This window comes from Ursus maritimus, unplaced genomic scaffold (assembly GCF_017311325.1).
Source record: "Ursus maritimus isolate PB19 unplaced genomic scaffold, ASM1731132v1 scaffold_10, whole genome shotgun sequence".
In the NCBI taxonomy this organism is placed as follows: domain Eukaryota; kingdom Metazoa; phylum Chordata; class Mammalia; order Carnivora; family Ursidae; genus Ursus; species Ursus maritimus.
In genome coordinates, this window is record NW_024423344.1 from 12251630 (window position 1) to 12265943 (window position 14314).

Here is a 14314-nt window from a genome sequence, read left to right on the forward strand (position 1 = left end):
GCATGTTCTCGCAGAGAAGCAGTAGCCCAGGGATCAGAAACTCTAGGTACTTGGACTTGCTTCACTAACATTAGTTTAATAACTCAGACGCAGAAATACTACGGCAGCTAGCAGCAGGGTCAGCCACTATAAATAAGCTCATTACCTAAGTGGTCAGGAAGAAAGTGTTTCAAGAATGTTGCAGCCTCACTTTATAAGAGAGTTGAGGAATTTGGTTTAACCATAACAGATGTCTGGGATTCTCCCATTTCAGTGGTGCGGGCTTGGAAGTTTGTTTAGAATGTCTGAGATTGTACAGAAGATGTAAGGAATCTTTCAACCATGAGATTTTATAAGAAATCCTTCTCTGTAATTACTCAAGACCTGGGCTTAACCCTTCCCTGTACATTTTTTTCGAATCCTACCTACAGGAACCACCTCCAGCAGCAACACAGTGGTCGCCGGCCAAGACAGTTTCCCAGACGCCGAGGAGAGCAAAATATTGAAAGAATCTGATGAGAGGTTGGTGCACAAATTTGGCTTAATACCCAGTATAACTTTCAGCAAGAGTCTACACAAGGGAATCAGTAAGAGTTAGTGGTATTTCAAAAATTATACACACACACACACACACACACACACAAATTCTTCTTTGCTTTTAGAAACACAAACTGGCCCTGATTCTGCTCTGTATATCCCTGAAGATAACGATTTCTCCCTGAGAAAAGCCAGAGGAGAGAAAGATTAAGAGGCATGTCATCTGGAGGCTGAATTGCACTTAACCGCAGGGCTTACTAAAAACCAGTGGTGGTTCTGCTGGTAGGCGCAGACCATCTGGAATTAGAGGGAATTTCCATGTGAAATTTTCAGATCTCATTGTAGAATGATTACTTAGAGATTGAGTAGTTGCCTTGAGGTGAGTTCTATGAAACGTCATCATTTTTATTCCGTCTTTACATGGTCAAATTTGGTGACCCAACGACACTGCCTTTTCCTGCTAAAAGAAGCCTCTAGTCTCTTCCCATTAGCTCTTTAATGGTATTTCTCTTGCCCCTTTACATTGCCCAGAAGCTACTCATAAATAAATAAAATCTCCATCACTATTTCCGGTAGTTAATTGTGAAGAACAGAGAAACAAAAAGAAAGAAATGGACTCAAATTAAAAAATAAAAATTAGATGGGGCGCCTGGGTGGCTCAGCCAGTTAAGCATCTGACTCTTGATTTCGGCTCAGGTCATGACCTCAAGGTCATGAGATCGAGCCCTGTGTTGGGCTCCATGCTCAATTGGGGAGTCTGCTTAAGGATTCTCTCTCTCCCTCTGCCCCTCCCCCTTGCTTGCGCCCTTAATAAATAAACATATAAATAAATAGAATCTTTAAAAAATAAAATAAAAATTAGAATGATTCTCACGGTGTTGAAAATTCCTTAGGCTAACAATTTTCTAGTGAAAACTCCTGGGGAGCCCTTTCACTTAAGAAATTAGTAACAAGGGGGTGCTTGGGTGGCTAAGTCGTTAGGCATCTGCCTTCAACTCAGAGTGTGATCCCGGCGTTCTGGAATCGAGCCCCGCATCAGGCTTCTCTGCTGGGAAGCCTGCTTCTTCCTCTCCCACTCCCCCTGCTTGTGTTCCCTCTCTCGCTGGCTGTCTCTCTCTCTGTCAAATAAATAAATAAAATTTTCAACAACAACAACAAAAGAAATTAGTAACAAGGATGAGATATTCATACAAATTCATAATGGAGACAATTCAGTAGATCAGATAATTGAAATAATTCGCTCAACCCATAATGCTTCCAGATGCTTCATGACTGTCCTCAGGATTTCATCCTGTGCACAAGAATATGGCAGGGGCTGCAGGTGGAAGGGTATCTGATGTCAGACGGACTGCCTCTGGAGTTCTGAAGGCTCATTTTCAGGTCGGCCCCTGTCAGATCCCTCAGTACCTCCACTCCCGGGTTGTTGCACTGCCTTTCGGCTGATGCTCTTCCACATGAGCCTTCCTTCAGGCTAAAAGCCCAAACCTAAGATCATAACCATAGACCTCACCCTACCCAGACCTCTAGTAAAGGCCTTTCTTTCTTGGAAATGAGTAAAGGTTTTCATGCTCCATACATCAATGACAATAGAAGATAATTAACATGTTTTCAATCCGTATTTCTATGGAAAACTTCCTCATGGTAAGTAATCACATTATTTCTCTAAAGATACTTCTACTTTCTAGTTGGAGTGTAACATTCTTTATCATTTATTGTCTAGACTGAATTTTCCAATCTTAATTTTATTTAGGGTAGAAAGGTGATGAATTTCTATATATTAACATCTCACTTCAAAGGCCCCTTTGGGACAAGAGTCCTGAGTGTCCTGCCCAAGTTTTTAGTGGTGGCCCTTGGAATTAAGAGGCCAGTCATCTCTGTAGTATCAAGACCAGAGAACACCTCTAATAGAGGCTTTCTGGTTTAACTCTTGCTCTCCTCCTCTCTCACTGTATCTCTGTTGGCCATTGGAAAACCTGATACAGTTATGTACCCACACTTTTATACATATGCATTTATATCTGGTTCTTTCATAATGGCTGTATCTATTTATCTATAGCTTTATTGGCCATATTTGTATATATATTCATATGTATATAACCATATACATACGAATATTCTATCCCAAAGTATACCATTATTCCATTGATCCTGTACTCCACCTGCATGATTTCTCTAATACATTCTCTTTTTTCTATGAAAGTAGGCTGTGCCCTCAGCCTAAAATACCTTATTTCTCTTGAATCTGCTTATTACCCTTCCTTCGTTGTAGACTCCGTCATGTTGATTTATAGGTACTTGTACACATGCTTGTCTCAACCACTAGATTTTCATTCTTGGAAAACAGAGACCATAGATCTCGTATACATATTGCTATCCTTAATGATTAGCCTACTATGCTATACATAGTAGGAATTCTTTAATGTTTATTCAGTATGTGAATGAAAATGGGAGAAATCTCACAGCCCCAGAGATAAGCTGTCCAAACACCATCTGGCCCCTTTCTCCCTCCCTCTTGCTAACCCCATTACAGAAGAACTTATTCTGTTCTTTACAGTCCTTGTAGACAAAGAGTCTACAGATACAATTGGTCAGAAATACTGACCAGGCTACTGTGTACCCAACTCCTGGGGGGTACTGGTCACCAAAATACGTTATTGGGCTCCAGGGGGCGCCATGGAGTTGTGCAAAGAACTAGGCCTGATGCCATGTTTTTTCCAGCTAGGTTAATGGTCCTTTGATGTATTTTAGTAATATTTAATACTATCATATCTACTAACAAAAAGTTCAGATAGGCTATGGTACCATTAAAACAAGGGTAAAGGAGTAAGAGCCAAGCTAAGAGGAGAGTAAAATAGTTCTGTCAAAAGTCCTCAAGTCCTAAGAAAAACTACTGAAAGTGAGTATTAACCTAAACTTGAGTTCTTCAAGAGCCAGAGTCAAAAAGAAGAATACAGTGAATTTTAAACTTTTCAGTGTGTAAAAATAAAAACGATTCATGAAAGCTACTAACAGAAACTACCCTTAATAATATTATTTTTTTAAGATTTTATTTATTTGAGAAAGAGAGAGAGGGCAAACACAAGCAGGGGGAGGGGCAGAGGGAGAAGCAGGTTCCCCACTGAGCAAGGAGCCCAATGCGGGGCTCCGTCCCACGACCCCGGGATCATGACCTGAGCTGAAGGCAGACAACTTAACGACTGAGCCACCCAGGTGCCCCAAAAGTACCCTAAATTCAAAGAAGGATTTATCATGTAGGGTTTTTTTAATTAAAGAACAAAATGAACACATTTTTTATTAAAATAGCTGTTTATAGCAGTTTGTAAAATATGCAGAACCATAAGGATTTTCAGTACATCAACCCTTAATAAATGCTTATTTGATAAATTTATAGTTCCATGAAAGGATTTTTCATAAGGAACCAAAGCAATAAGCTTCAAACGTATAAATTTCTGGTGATCTCTGTTGATACAGGGATAGAGATTAATAATCTACAAAAAGTTACCTAAGTATTCGAGCTAGATCAGCAAGTTAAAATTTAGAGACGCATTTTGTCCTTCTAGTTTTTCTCTTATCAGAGTGATATTCATGCTATATTTCTTAAGATATGTACCTTTGATGTTAAAAGGCTATTTACTTAATCCTTGAAATTCCTCTACAGCCAAGAAAGCAAAGGAAAATAACAGATTTTAGGAGCCAGTTTTTACTTTTTTTTTTTTTTTTTTGGCCAAGCTTATACTTCACTACACTATGGTTTTGATCTTCTCCAGAGTAAAGAGAACAGTCTGGAAGGGGCTTGCTGCTCTTGGTCATTTTGGCTTCATAACCTCTGCCTAACACTCCTTTCGATGATCTCGAAGGAAAAGAGCATTGTCATCCATTCTATAATTCTTTCCTGCCTGCCCCTCCAGAGCGTGATTACAAAGCCGACATGTACTGTGTATGGTTCATGAGCTCTCTGTCCCATGGAAGTCTCCAGATGTGGAATTCTTCCATCCCCCTGATTATGTTCCTTGCTGAATGAGGTCTGGGCTCTGCCTAGGCTGCTTTTAACTTGGCATTTGTCAGCACAAGTCTGATTAAAGAATGTCTTCAGAAGGTAATAGGTTTGCCACTTTTCTAATTTCATAAGTTCGGTCTGATGTGGATGGACTGAGCAGATGTCCTAGCTGTTCTGTTTTATGGATTCACAAAGCAGTAACCCAAAAGATATGACAATAATGCTTGAAATACAGAGTTATTAGGGAAAAGATGGCCATGTCAGGAGAAAGAAAAAGCTGCAGCCAACATTGAAGACGTGAATAAAACCAAAGTCATTCTAGTCTGTTACATTTCTGTGTTCAGCAAATCTAAACCGCTGAAGTTCTGAGGATATACACCCAGGACAAGGGAGGGTTCTTAATGGAACATCCAGTACTTTTTCCTAGAGTGTCCCTTTTTCTCCGTACTCTGGAGGACAGCTATAGCCCTACATTCCTCAGTTCTGGAGGGAAATAGAGTGTTGATCTGTTGTCAGTTAAGGCAGAACACCTGTCAGTAATGAAGGGGAACATACCAGCTCTGGTTTGAATTTTCCAGATATTTCTAGATAGCCTTAATTCTTTTTTTTTAAGTTTTTTTTTTTAACGATTTTATTTATTTATTTGACAGAGAGAGAGACAGCCAGCGAGAGAGGGAACACAGGCAGGGGGAGTGGGAGAGGAAGAAGCAGGCTCCCAGCGGAGGAGCCTGATGTGGGGCTCGATCCCAGGACTCTGGGATCACGCCCTGAGCCGAAGGCAGACACTTAACGACTGAGCCACCCGGGCTCCCCGAGATAGCCTTAATTCTTTGCTTTGACTGCACATATATTAAGTAGCTAAAACTTGAACCATTTTATATAAAAGAAATACAAAATTTTATCATCACTTCCCCTCAGCCACCCCCTTGCCCTACATTGTAGGCCTTTGGATGACAAAAATACTTTTGATTTGAAAGCCCTTGGTGCCCTGAAGAGAGAAGGCAAGGCATTCTAGAAATTCAAGGTAGAAATGTAATAACTAATCCCTTACAGTTGGATGTCTCACAGTTTGGGAAATGTTCTCGCATCATTTCTTTTGATTCCCACAACAGCCCCAGTGAAATAAATGGTGAAGTATTAGTCTTATTCTTTTTCAGCAGGTATGGAAATAGGGTCCCCAAGGAGATACAGGACTTGGCCAAGGTCACAGAGCTAGTGAGTGAGAGCTCAGTCCTAAAATCACCTGTTCACCTGCTCGGAGGCAGCATGGCTCTCAAAGCATCCTCCTCCTGCCACCTTCCTGTGCTTGACACTGGCCAAGTTGTGTAACCTTACTCAGCCCCTTTCCTCACCTAGGACCTTTTCCTAAAAACCTTCAGATCATTTTAAGGGAAACTGTAAAGCTGATAAAGTCCAGGATTTGTTAGGAAACCATTTTTGTATATAAATATAGGAATATATATTTAGGTATGAATGTATATAGGAAACCATTTTGTATATAAACCCAATTCTATCAACTTTGACTTAATCAGCAATTATTTACTGACCACTTACCTTATGCTAGGCTACCGTGTGAATAAGGGATTCCGATTATTCCATGTCATTTCCATTTTCTTTCTAAACAAATGCTATTTTCTGGCTCAATTCAAATATCAGCCTTCAAATATTTATCTAATGAAGGCTTGAACCTGCGCTTCTGAGCAAGGGTGACCACTGGCCTTCTCGAGGAAGACAAAATGCTTGGGGTACAATTTTTGCAGTATTCCTTTAGGAAAAGCATCGTTGGAACTCACTGCTAAAAACCCAACCACTAAATAATAGTACGTGTTTATGAGTAACGTGTCGGTATTTTCCAATGGTTGTTGTTGTGTTTGAAGGTTTAGTAATGTCATCAGAGCCCACACCCGCCTGGAGTCAAGATACAGTAATAGCTCTGGAGGATCGTACGATGAAGATAAAAGTAAGTACCAGCAGGTGGTTCAGATGGAATACAGATGGTTGGGGAGTGGAAAATGAGCCTTTTGATCATTCCTTTTCTAATTACTTTGAGACCATAAATATTAAGTAACCACCTAACCCAACTATGCAGGTGAGCATAGAGTCAGCATCTTAAAGGTAATGCAATGAACAAATCGAAATTAGAAAACTTCAAACTACTGCCCAAATCCGTATTTTTATACTCTTGGCATTTTTTTTCCTTGGCGGTGCAGTTGGGGAAAGCCTAGTAAGAAATTGTCCCATTAGAGGACAAACGTTGCAGTTCAGTTTTTCAACCTATCTTAAGAATGGATTTGACCTTTAAGCTCCGCGAGTCAGCTCGCCCAGGGCAGGATCTGTGTTCACATTGAATCTCTCAATGGCATAGTCTCAGTAGCCAAGGGAAAACCTCACTAAACCAGGAGCTATAACTGTCACAGGAATTTCTTCGCACCCTGGGAAGGTGGGAACACCAAAAAGGTCAATGCATTCATTTATTTTGTTTAAGCCCTGGGCAGCTTCTGTGGATACTGAGCAGGTAAAGGGTATCACTCGGTCACAAGTTGCAGAAATTCTGGAACCAAAGAACACTCCCTGTGACATTTCCGTAAAGAAATCAGTAAACTGTCTGGTGGGATTTATTTGTCTCTTTTGGTAGAAATTGTAAATACGATGGTATTTCATGAGTTAGGTTCATTTGTCAAAGCGTAGGGCCTTTGTAGCTATTGTTCTGATTTGTTTTGTTTTTATGGAAAATGTGCAGAGTAAGTAAGAGCTACGTAGTTGTAATGACACTGTATTTCAGCTGCCCTGACTCTGCTTCTTAATGCACAGACAGGCAATTCTTCCACACTGAAAAGATCAATGGAAAGAATGTCTAAAATCCATATGTAACTGCTATACTCTAATGTAGGCTAAGTTTCAACTATGTCCCTATATAATTTCTTACTAGTACTATCAGTCTGAGGTAAAATAAAGCTCTTTGTATTTTCTCTTCTTTCTGTACCCCATCAGGGGACCATACCATCCAAACACCTAATATTTGAAATCTCAAGGGCACCGACCATCAGTTTTAGATGGGACAAGATTTTATAGATGTAGAGAGTAGCAATTGAGAAATGGAGAGTTGTTGGTTCAAAAAAAGTCTGGTTGCTATGCAATAGTTAGTAACTCAGAATTTGAGAATAAAAAAAAAGTTGCATCATGAAAAGGTAAAGCAGTCAAATCCTGCCCCCCGCCCCAGAATGTGACAAGCATAACAAAACATAATTCTCTATGACTGTGGATTTTATATCAGGAATATTGCTGTCTTTGCCAGTTGATTTCCTTTAAAGTGTTATCCTTTTGCTCTGGGTCCAGAACATAGAATTTGATAGAAATGCTATAATCAAGTAATTTCAGTCATTTTGAAAATACATAGTGAATTTCAGAGGATAATTATAATAAAACAAGATAATTATGTCATTATATAAACTCACATCACTGGCTTTAGGGACAAAAAGAAAAAGTAATAGAAGTATTCGTGAAGAGGAAAAAAAAAACACGGTGAATAGTTGTGAAAGGCATAAAAAGAAGTCTAATGTTATCATCATGGCATCTATTTCACCTAGAAATGTTGTTTTATAAACTTGTTGTACCAGCATAAAATAAACAGCATTTTAACGGGAAAATTTTCATACAGAATTTGAATTAGTTGAGTTTTGTGTCAATAATATCCTTCACGTGATCGCAGTTATTGACCAGAGAAGTTCCAGTTCGTAGTGTGTCATCTGGGGACTGGGAGCTTTTATTTTAAATTATTCATTATAAGAGAAAATGAAATCAAGTTACTCAAACCATATTCTCATCACGGAAAAACCCAGAAAATACATACTAAGATCATTTTCCAGGTGTTTAAGTAATAGAACTTCACTCTGGCTGTCTGGGGGAAGCGGCACGTCTAATAGGGCACGCATCCCCTTAGAACTTTGGTAACTGGGTCCTCCCTGATGTATTTTTGGTTCTAGCTACACAATGAGGGAAATGGCCAATGCCATAAGAAAAGCAAAGATTGGTAGGCTTAATTCCAAAACCGTCTGGCCACACATCTGCTGTATATGAAGGGTAATTACTTTCTCCCTGAATTCCTGGGAGGATCATTAGAGATAGAAAGAGTAAGAAGGAATCAGGAGAGACCTAGTGCCCCAGGGCTTCATAATCTGGGTTTACCCAGATGGAAGAACTGTGTGCAGCCTCTTGAAAGTATTTTCTATTATTAAAAAAAAATTGAGTAAAATGGACAAAAAACAGATTTAGACCCAGATCTATAAAAATCTTTCCACCAATATGATGTAAGCTTTTTTAGAATTACTTAAAATATCTGGATTATTCTCCAAGGCCATATGCTACTGTGTTTAACCCTATAATATGGATACAACTAGTTGAGCTGGATAACAGCTGAGTCCTAGTGGTTTAGACCTAACTGTAGAAAACTAGTTTCAGGCCAATTTATTCCTAATCCAGTCACTAAAAATCCAGCATATTTTTGCTGATCAGATGTGTATCTGAGAACATCATTGAAACAAAGTATATCCTTTCCTTATAGAAATCTCAATAGTTCTTTTTTTCTTAATTCTTTGATATTCTTCCCATTTCTGCTCTCCTTTTAAATTTTATTATAGAGTAGCTGATTACTTAGAAGTACATTTTGCAATTAGCTTGCCCTAGATAGTTACTCAAAACATTAATTTGCTGAAAGTGAAACATTCTTTTTTTTTAATAATAATTTTTTATTATGTTATGTTAGTCACCATACAGTAGTTTTTGATGTAGTGTTCCATGATTCATTATTTGCATATAACACCCAGTGCTCCATGCAATATGTGCCATTCTGTAAGAAATTTAGTGGGAGGTCTGAGATGAGGAACTGTCACACATGCTTTACATTTTTTTCTGGGCTAAAACTGTTGTGGCCAAGCTTGATGGCATAGAATTTATAGGGCTCCAGTTGCTCGGTTTTTGGTGTGTTACTAAGACCTAACAGTCGCTTTCTGCAGCAAATCCTGACTTTGCCCCTGGAAAACTCCCTTTCCTGACATCCCAGAAGTGGGCTGTGTCCTCATGCCTGCCCTTGCTGCAAGCCTCAGTCTTCACAATGGCAAGACACCCCCTTCACTGGCTCTAAGGCCAGTGTTCTACACGGGACCAGCAGCCTTGAATCTGTTAACTCTCACTGCCTTTCTAGAGTGCAGCCAAGAAAAACTACATATGGTAGAAACCACCTAAAGATGATCTAATACACCCTTCTCCTTAATATACTACAACCTATCCCAGGATTGAGCCAGCTTGTCTGAAGCCATGTACCTGGCTCAGATCATGTGGCCCCCAGTGGAACTGCCTGTCTCTGAAGGCCACTGACCTCTACTGAGAGCATTCTAAGAAAGAGCTCCATGCTGCGTCTGGCTAGAGGTTTATCAGCTTGGTTGATCTTTTCAAAGAATCAGCTTCTGGTTTCACTGATGTGTTCTATTGTTTTTTTCATTTCTGTATCATTTATTTCTACTCTAATTTTATTATTTCCTTCCTTCTGCTGGATTGGGGTTTGTTCTTTTTCCAGCTTCTTTAGGTGTAAGGTGAGGTTGTTTTGAAACTTGTTGCTGTGTTTACTTTAAAGATATTGTTGAGGAAGGTCATTCATTCAAAAACTATTTGTTGATTCCCTACTACATGTCAGATACTGTTCGAGGTACTAGGGAAACAACAATGAACAAAATAAAGTCTCTGCTGTTGCGGAGCTGACATGAGAGTCAGAAGAGGTACTCAGTGCCTAAGAATGGGTGATCTGTGCCAGGAAGGAAAATGAAAGCAGAGTGAGAGGATAGAAAGTGATTGGGGGTGGGGTTTTAAAGAGAGTGGTCCCAGAAATCCTCTGTGGTATATTGATACTTGGGCAGAGACCCGTGTGAGGTAAGGGAGCCACCGGCTCTCCAGGGAAAAGCAGTACAGCCAAAGGGAATGCCAGACGTAAAGGCCGTGAAGCTGGGTGGTGTCTCACATGATCACAGAACAGCAAGAAAGCCAGAATGACTGGGGTCGTGTGAGAGCAAGGAGGATGGTAGTAGGAGCCAAGACAGTAATAGGAAGACCTCGCAAGGCCTTAAAGGCCGTGATGTAGAATTTGGACTTCATTTTGGGTGGAAAGGGGAACCACTGGAGAGTGTCAAGCAAAGAAAGAGACGTGAATGAACTTCTGTTTTAAAAGGATTGTTCTGGCTGCTCTGTGGAAAACAGACTGTGAAGGGGCAAGAACGGAAGTAGGGAGGCCATTGCGGTCTCCATGTGAGAGAGTGTGGTGGCTTACACTGGCAGTGATGGAGATGGTGAAAAGTGGTCTTATTCTGGATACGTTTTGAAGGTAGAGCTCACTGAAGATGATGGCAAGATACCTAACCTCTGTTTCCCCTCTGTAAAGTAGGGGTAAGAGGTACTTATTTTTGCACTGTTAATATATCCAATGCAGGGATGCCTGGATGGCTCAGTTGGTTGAGCATCTGACTTGATTTTGGTTCGGGTCATGATCTCAGGGTCATGAGATCTAGCCCCACATCGGGCTTGTCCCTCTGCCCCTTCCCCCCTCAAATAAATAAATGAATCTTAAAAAAAAAAAAAAGGTGCAATGCATAGAACTGTGCCTAGTATAAAGGAAGTATTCCCTGTGTTAGCTCCTAATGTTATTATTTTTATTATTACTTTTATCCTCATCATTATTATCATGATTATGAGTTGGATGTGAGATGTGAAAGGGAAATCAGGGATAGCTCTAAACAAAATGGAAATATGGAGTTGCATTTTACTGCAATGGGGAAGACTGGAGAAAGACCAAGTTCTCACAGAGATGAGAATTTGCATGATTTCATGTTTTCTTTTTGTGTGTCTGTGTTTTCCATTGCTCTATAGTGCATAATTGTATATTAGATTATCAAAAAATAAAGGGACTAAAAAATCTAATCAAGTAATTCTAACCCATTGATCCTGTAATTCATACTCACCGAATGAGATGGATAGAAAGTTATTTTTACTAGCCTAAATTTGTAAGATTCTTTCTACAAACACCAAGTTGGGAAAACAAAAATCAACTCTCCCTAAAAATAACACATGCTTGTCTTTCTCACCCTATAGATGACCCAATTTCTCCCTACACGGGCTGGCTGTTGACTATTACGGAGACCAAACAGCCACAGCCCCTCCCCATGCCTTGTACTGGAGGATGCTGGGCCCCCCTGGTTGACTACCTCCCAGAGACCATCACTCCCCGGGGGCCTCTCCACAGGTAAGTAGCGTGTGTGGGTAGAGGGAAATGACTGCTTAGCTTTGGCTGGACTTTCCTCCTCTGAGGAGAGGGAAACCATTCCAGGTCCCATCAAATGAAATGAGCTTTGAAATCAGAGGGACTATGCACGACTTGAATCGCGGCTCTCAGTGTATCTGTAGAGTTTGGTTGAATATTAACCAATAAGCAAAGCTGCCTTGTAACTCAGAATTTTTCCTTGATGCAATCTGGATACGGATATGCATTCTGTGATGATTTCTAGGTTGTGAGTAACTCTTCCTCCCTCAGCTGTTATTATCGAGTGACTAGTAAGTCACCCCATTATGTGATCAACATTTCTTGTCTTTGTGGAGTTCTGTGCTATGTCAGAAATGAAACTCCATTTCCCTGGAATAAGGGTCTTACATAATTCTTCAGCAGGTCTTATGAGTTGTATTTAACTGTGACTTAATGATCTATCAATGTATTTCCATCCTCTTCAGAAGTTACATTAATTTCATCATGTCATTGATTAGGTGCAATATTGCTGTTATTTTTATGACTGAGATGGTGGTGGATCACAGTGTGAGAGAAGATTGGGCTCTTCATCTACCATTATTACTTCATGCTGTCTTCTTAGGTAAGACTGGATCTAAGAGGAATTCTAGCCAATAGGGTCAAAAACCTATAGATGTAATCCAGAGAGCCTTTCTTTTACATTGCGTTCCTCATTTCTGAAAATTTCGTCTCTTCCATTTTTCATTGCTTCTATGTGACATCTGCTCTACAACTTCAGTTGATCAGTCATTGTTTAGAGTCACCCTATTACTGCAGTATAGAGTGGTACCTCGCTAATGCTATACTATAAAGATACCCAAAACAAGTGGGGCCTCTTTGAGGGTCTTTGGCTAGATGTGATAAATTCAAAGCCATGAGACACTGTCAGCGCATAGAGAGAAAAAACATACAGCACAAGCACTGAGATTTTAAAATAGCCAAATTGGGGGAACTGGGTGGCTCAGTGGGGTAAGCAACTGCCTTCGGCTCAGGTCATGATCCCAGGGTCCTTGGATCGAGTCCCGCGTCAGGCTCTCTGCTCAGCAGGGAGTCTGCTTCTCCTTCTCGCTCTCCCTCTTTATTCTTCCTCTCTCTCGCTCTCAAATAAATAAAAAATCTTTAAAAAATAAAAATAAAATAGCCAAATTGTAGAGCAAAAAAGGGAAAAGGAACAAGGCAGGGAGACTCAGAAGTTTAGTTAGAGAGAGATGAACAAAGTTAGAATCCTTCAGTTAACAGGGAGATCCAGGGAAGAGAACATCCCAGGAAGGAGGAATGCTAACCATGTCAAATGCTACGGAGAGGTCAAGAAAAGTCCATCTATCAGCATTTTTATGAGAACATTTGATTTGAGGAATAGAGCATTTTATTTTTCCTAAGCCCAACTTCTTTATGTTGGTAATACAAACAATAACAAAGAAAACCGAACATTCTTTTAACATGTTCCTCCCGAGTGACTTGGAATCTTTACTACCCTTGGAATCTAAACGAGCTTAAAAGTTGTTTATACTAAGAAATTCCACTGTTTTGTTCCAGGTTTGGACCATTACCGGCCTGAAGTCTTTGAACACAGCAAAAAATTGCTTCTTCACCTCTTGATTGCCCTCTCTTGCAACAGCAATTTTCATGCCATTGCTTCTGTGCTCCTGCAGACGCGAGAGATGGGCGAAGCTAAGACTCTCACAGTTCAGCCAGCTTATCAACCAGAGTATCTCTACACAGGTAATGAAAGGAGCGCCAGAGAGCCTGAGACAGAATCACAAATGCAAAGATAACTTATGGTGTCGGTGGAGCCCAAATTAACTTCCCTAATGTGATCACCCCAACTTTCCAAGCGAGCAAGTAGCAGCACCATTCCACCTGATGGTTAACTTGGTTCTCAAAATCCTTCTTCATTATTGAGTATTTTCAGATGTCTTTTTCCTTATTATGCTTGCTGCTCTCATGAAATATGCTCCTACTGATACCATTGAAAATTAAGATGCACTTTGGCCAAGAGCTTCAGTCTCAAACACTGAAGGATGAGAAAGCACAAAACAGTGACCTTCTCCATCGCCATGAGAGCAGGTCATTGCCAAGGTGCCCGATGTATCACTTGTGTAACTTCTAGTTCCCCTGAGGGAATTTTCACTTTATTAAAGTGACTGATTTTTCTGGAAGGCACCATGAGTGGCAGTCTACTAAGAACCATTGCTGTTTTGAGACCAAAATGTTCTTCTTAGAAATGAGAACAGAAAGCATTAGCTGAGTCATGTTTGAGTCAAATTACTCTGCTGTGTCCAGCTATTCATGAAAACTTTCCCAAAAGGGTTTGACCCAGTGGTTTTCATTTAGAATCAGAACATTTAAAATATCTCAAAATGAGAATGAACTAACATTCCTGTTTTGTACATTACATTGGCACTGGGTATGGTGTGACACTCCACATGTCACCGTGTACTTTATTCGTAATCTTGAAAAGGAAGAGCCTCTTACTCATC

At 40.1% G+C, this 14314-nt stretch overlaps 1 protein-coding gene across 1 annotated transcript in view; it reads left to right on the forward strand.

Moving 5' to 3' along the window:
* FRY (FRY microtubule binding protein) overlaps positions 1-14314 on the forward strand; it is a 252030-nt gene that overhangs the window by 169668 nt on the left and 68048 nt on the right. Inside the window, exons 35-39 of the mRNA XM_008692211.2 lie at positions 411-501; positions 6391-6473; positions 11648-11798; positions 12314-12417; positions 13371-13556. Coding sequence (XP_008690433.2) covers positions 411-501; positions 6391-6473; positions 11648-11798; positions 12314-12417; positions 13371-13556 — 615 coding nt within the window. The remainder of the gene's footprint in view (positions 1-410; positions 502-6390; positions 6474-11647; positions 11799-12313; positions 12418-13370; positions 13557-14314) is intronic.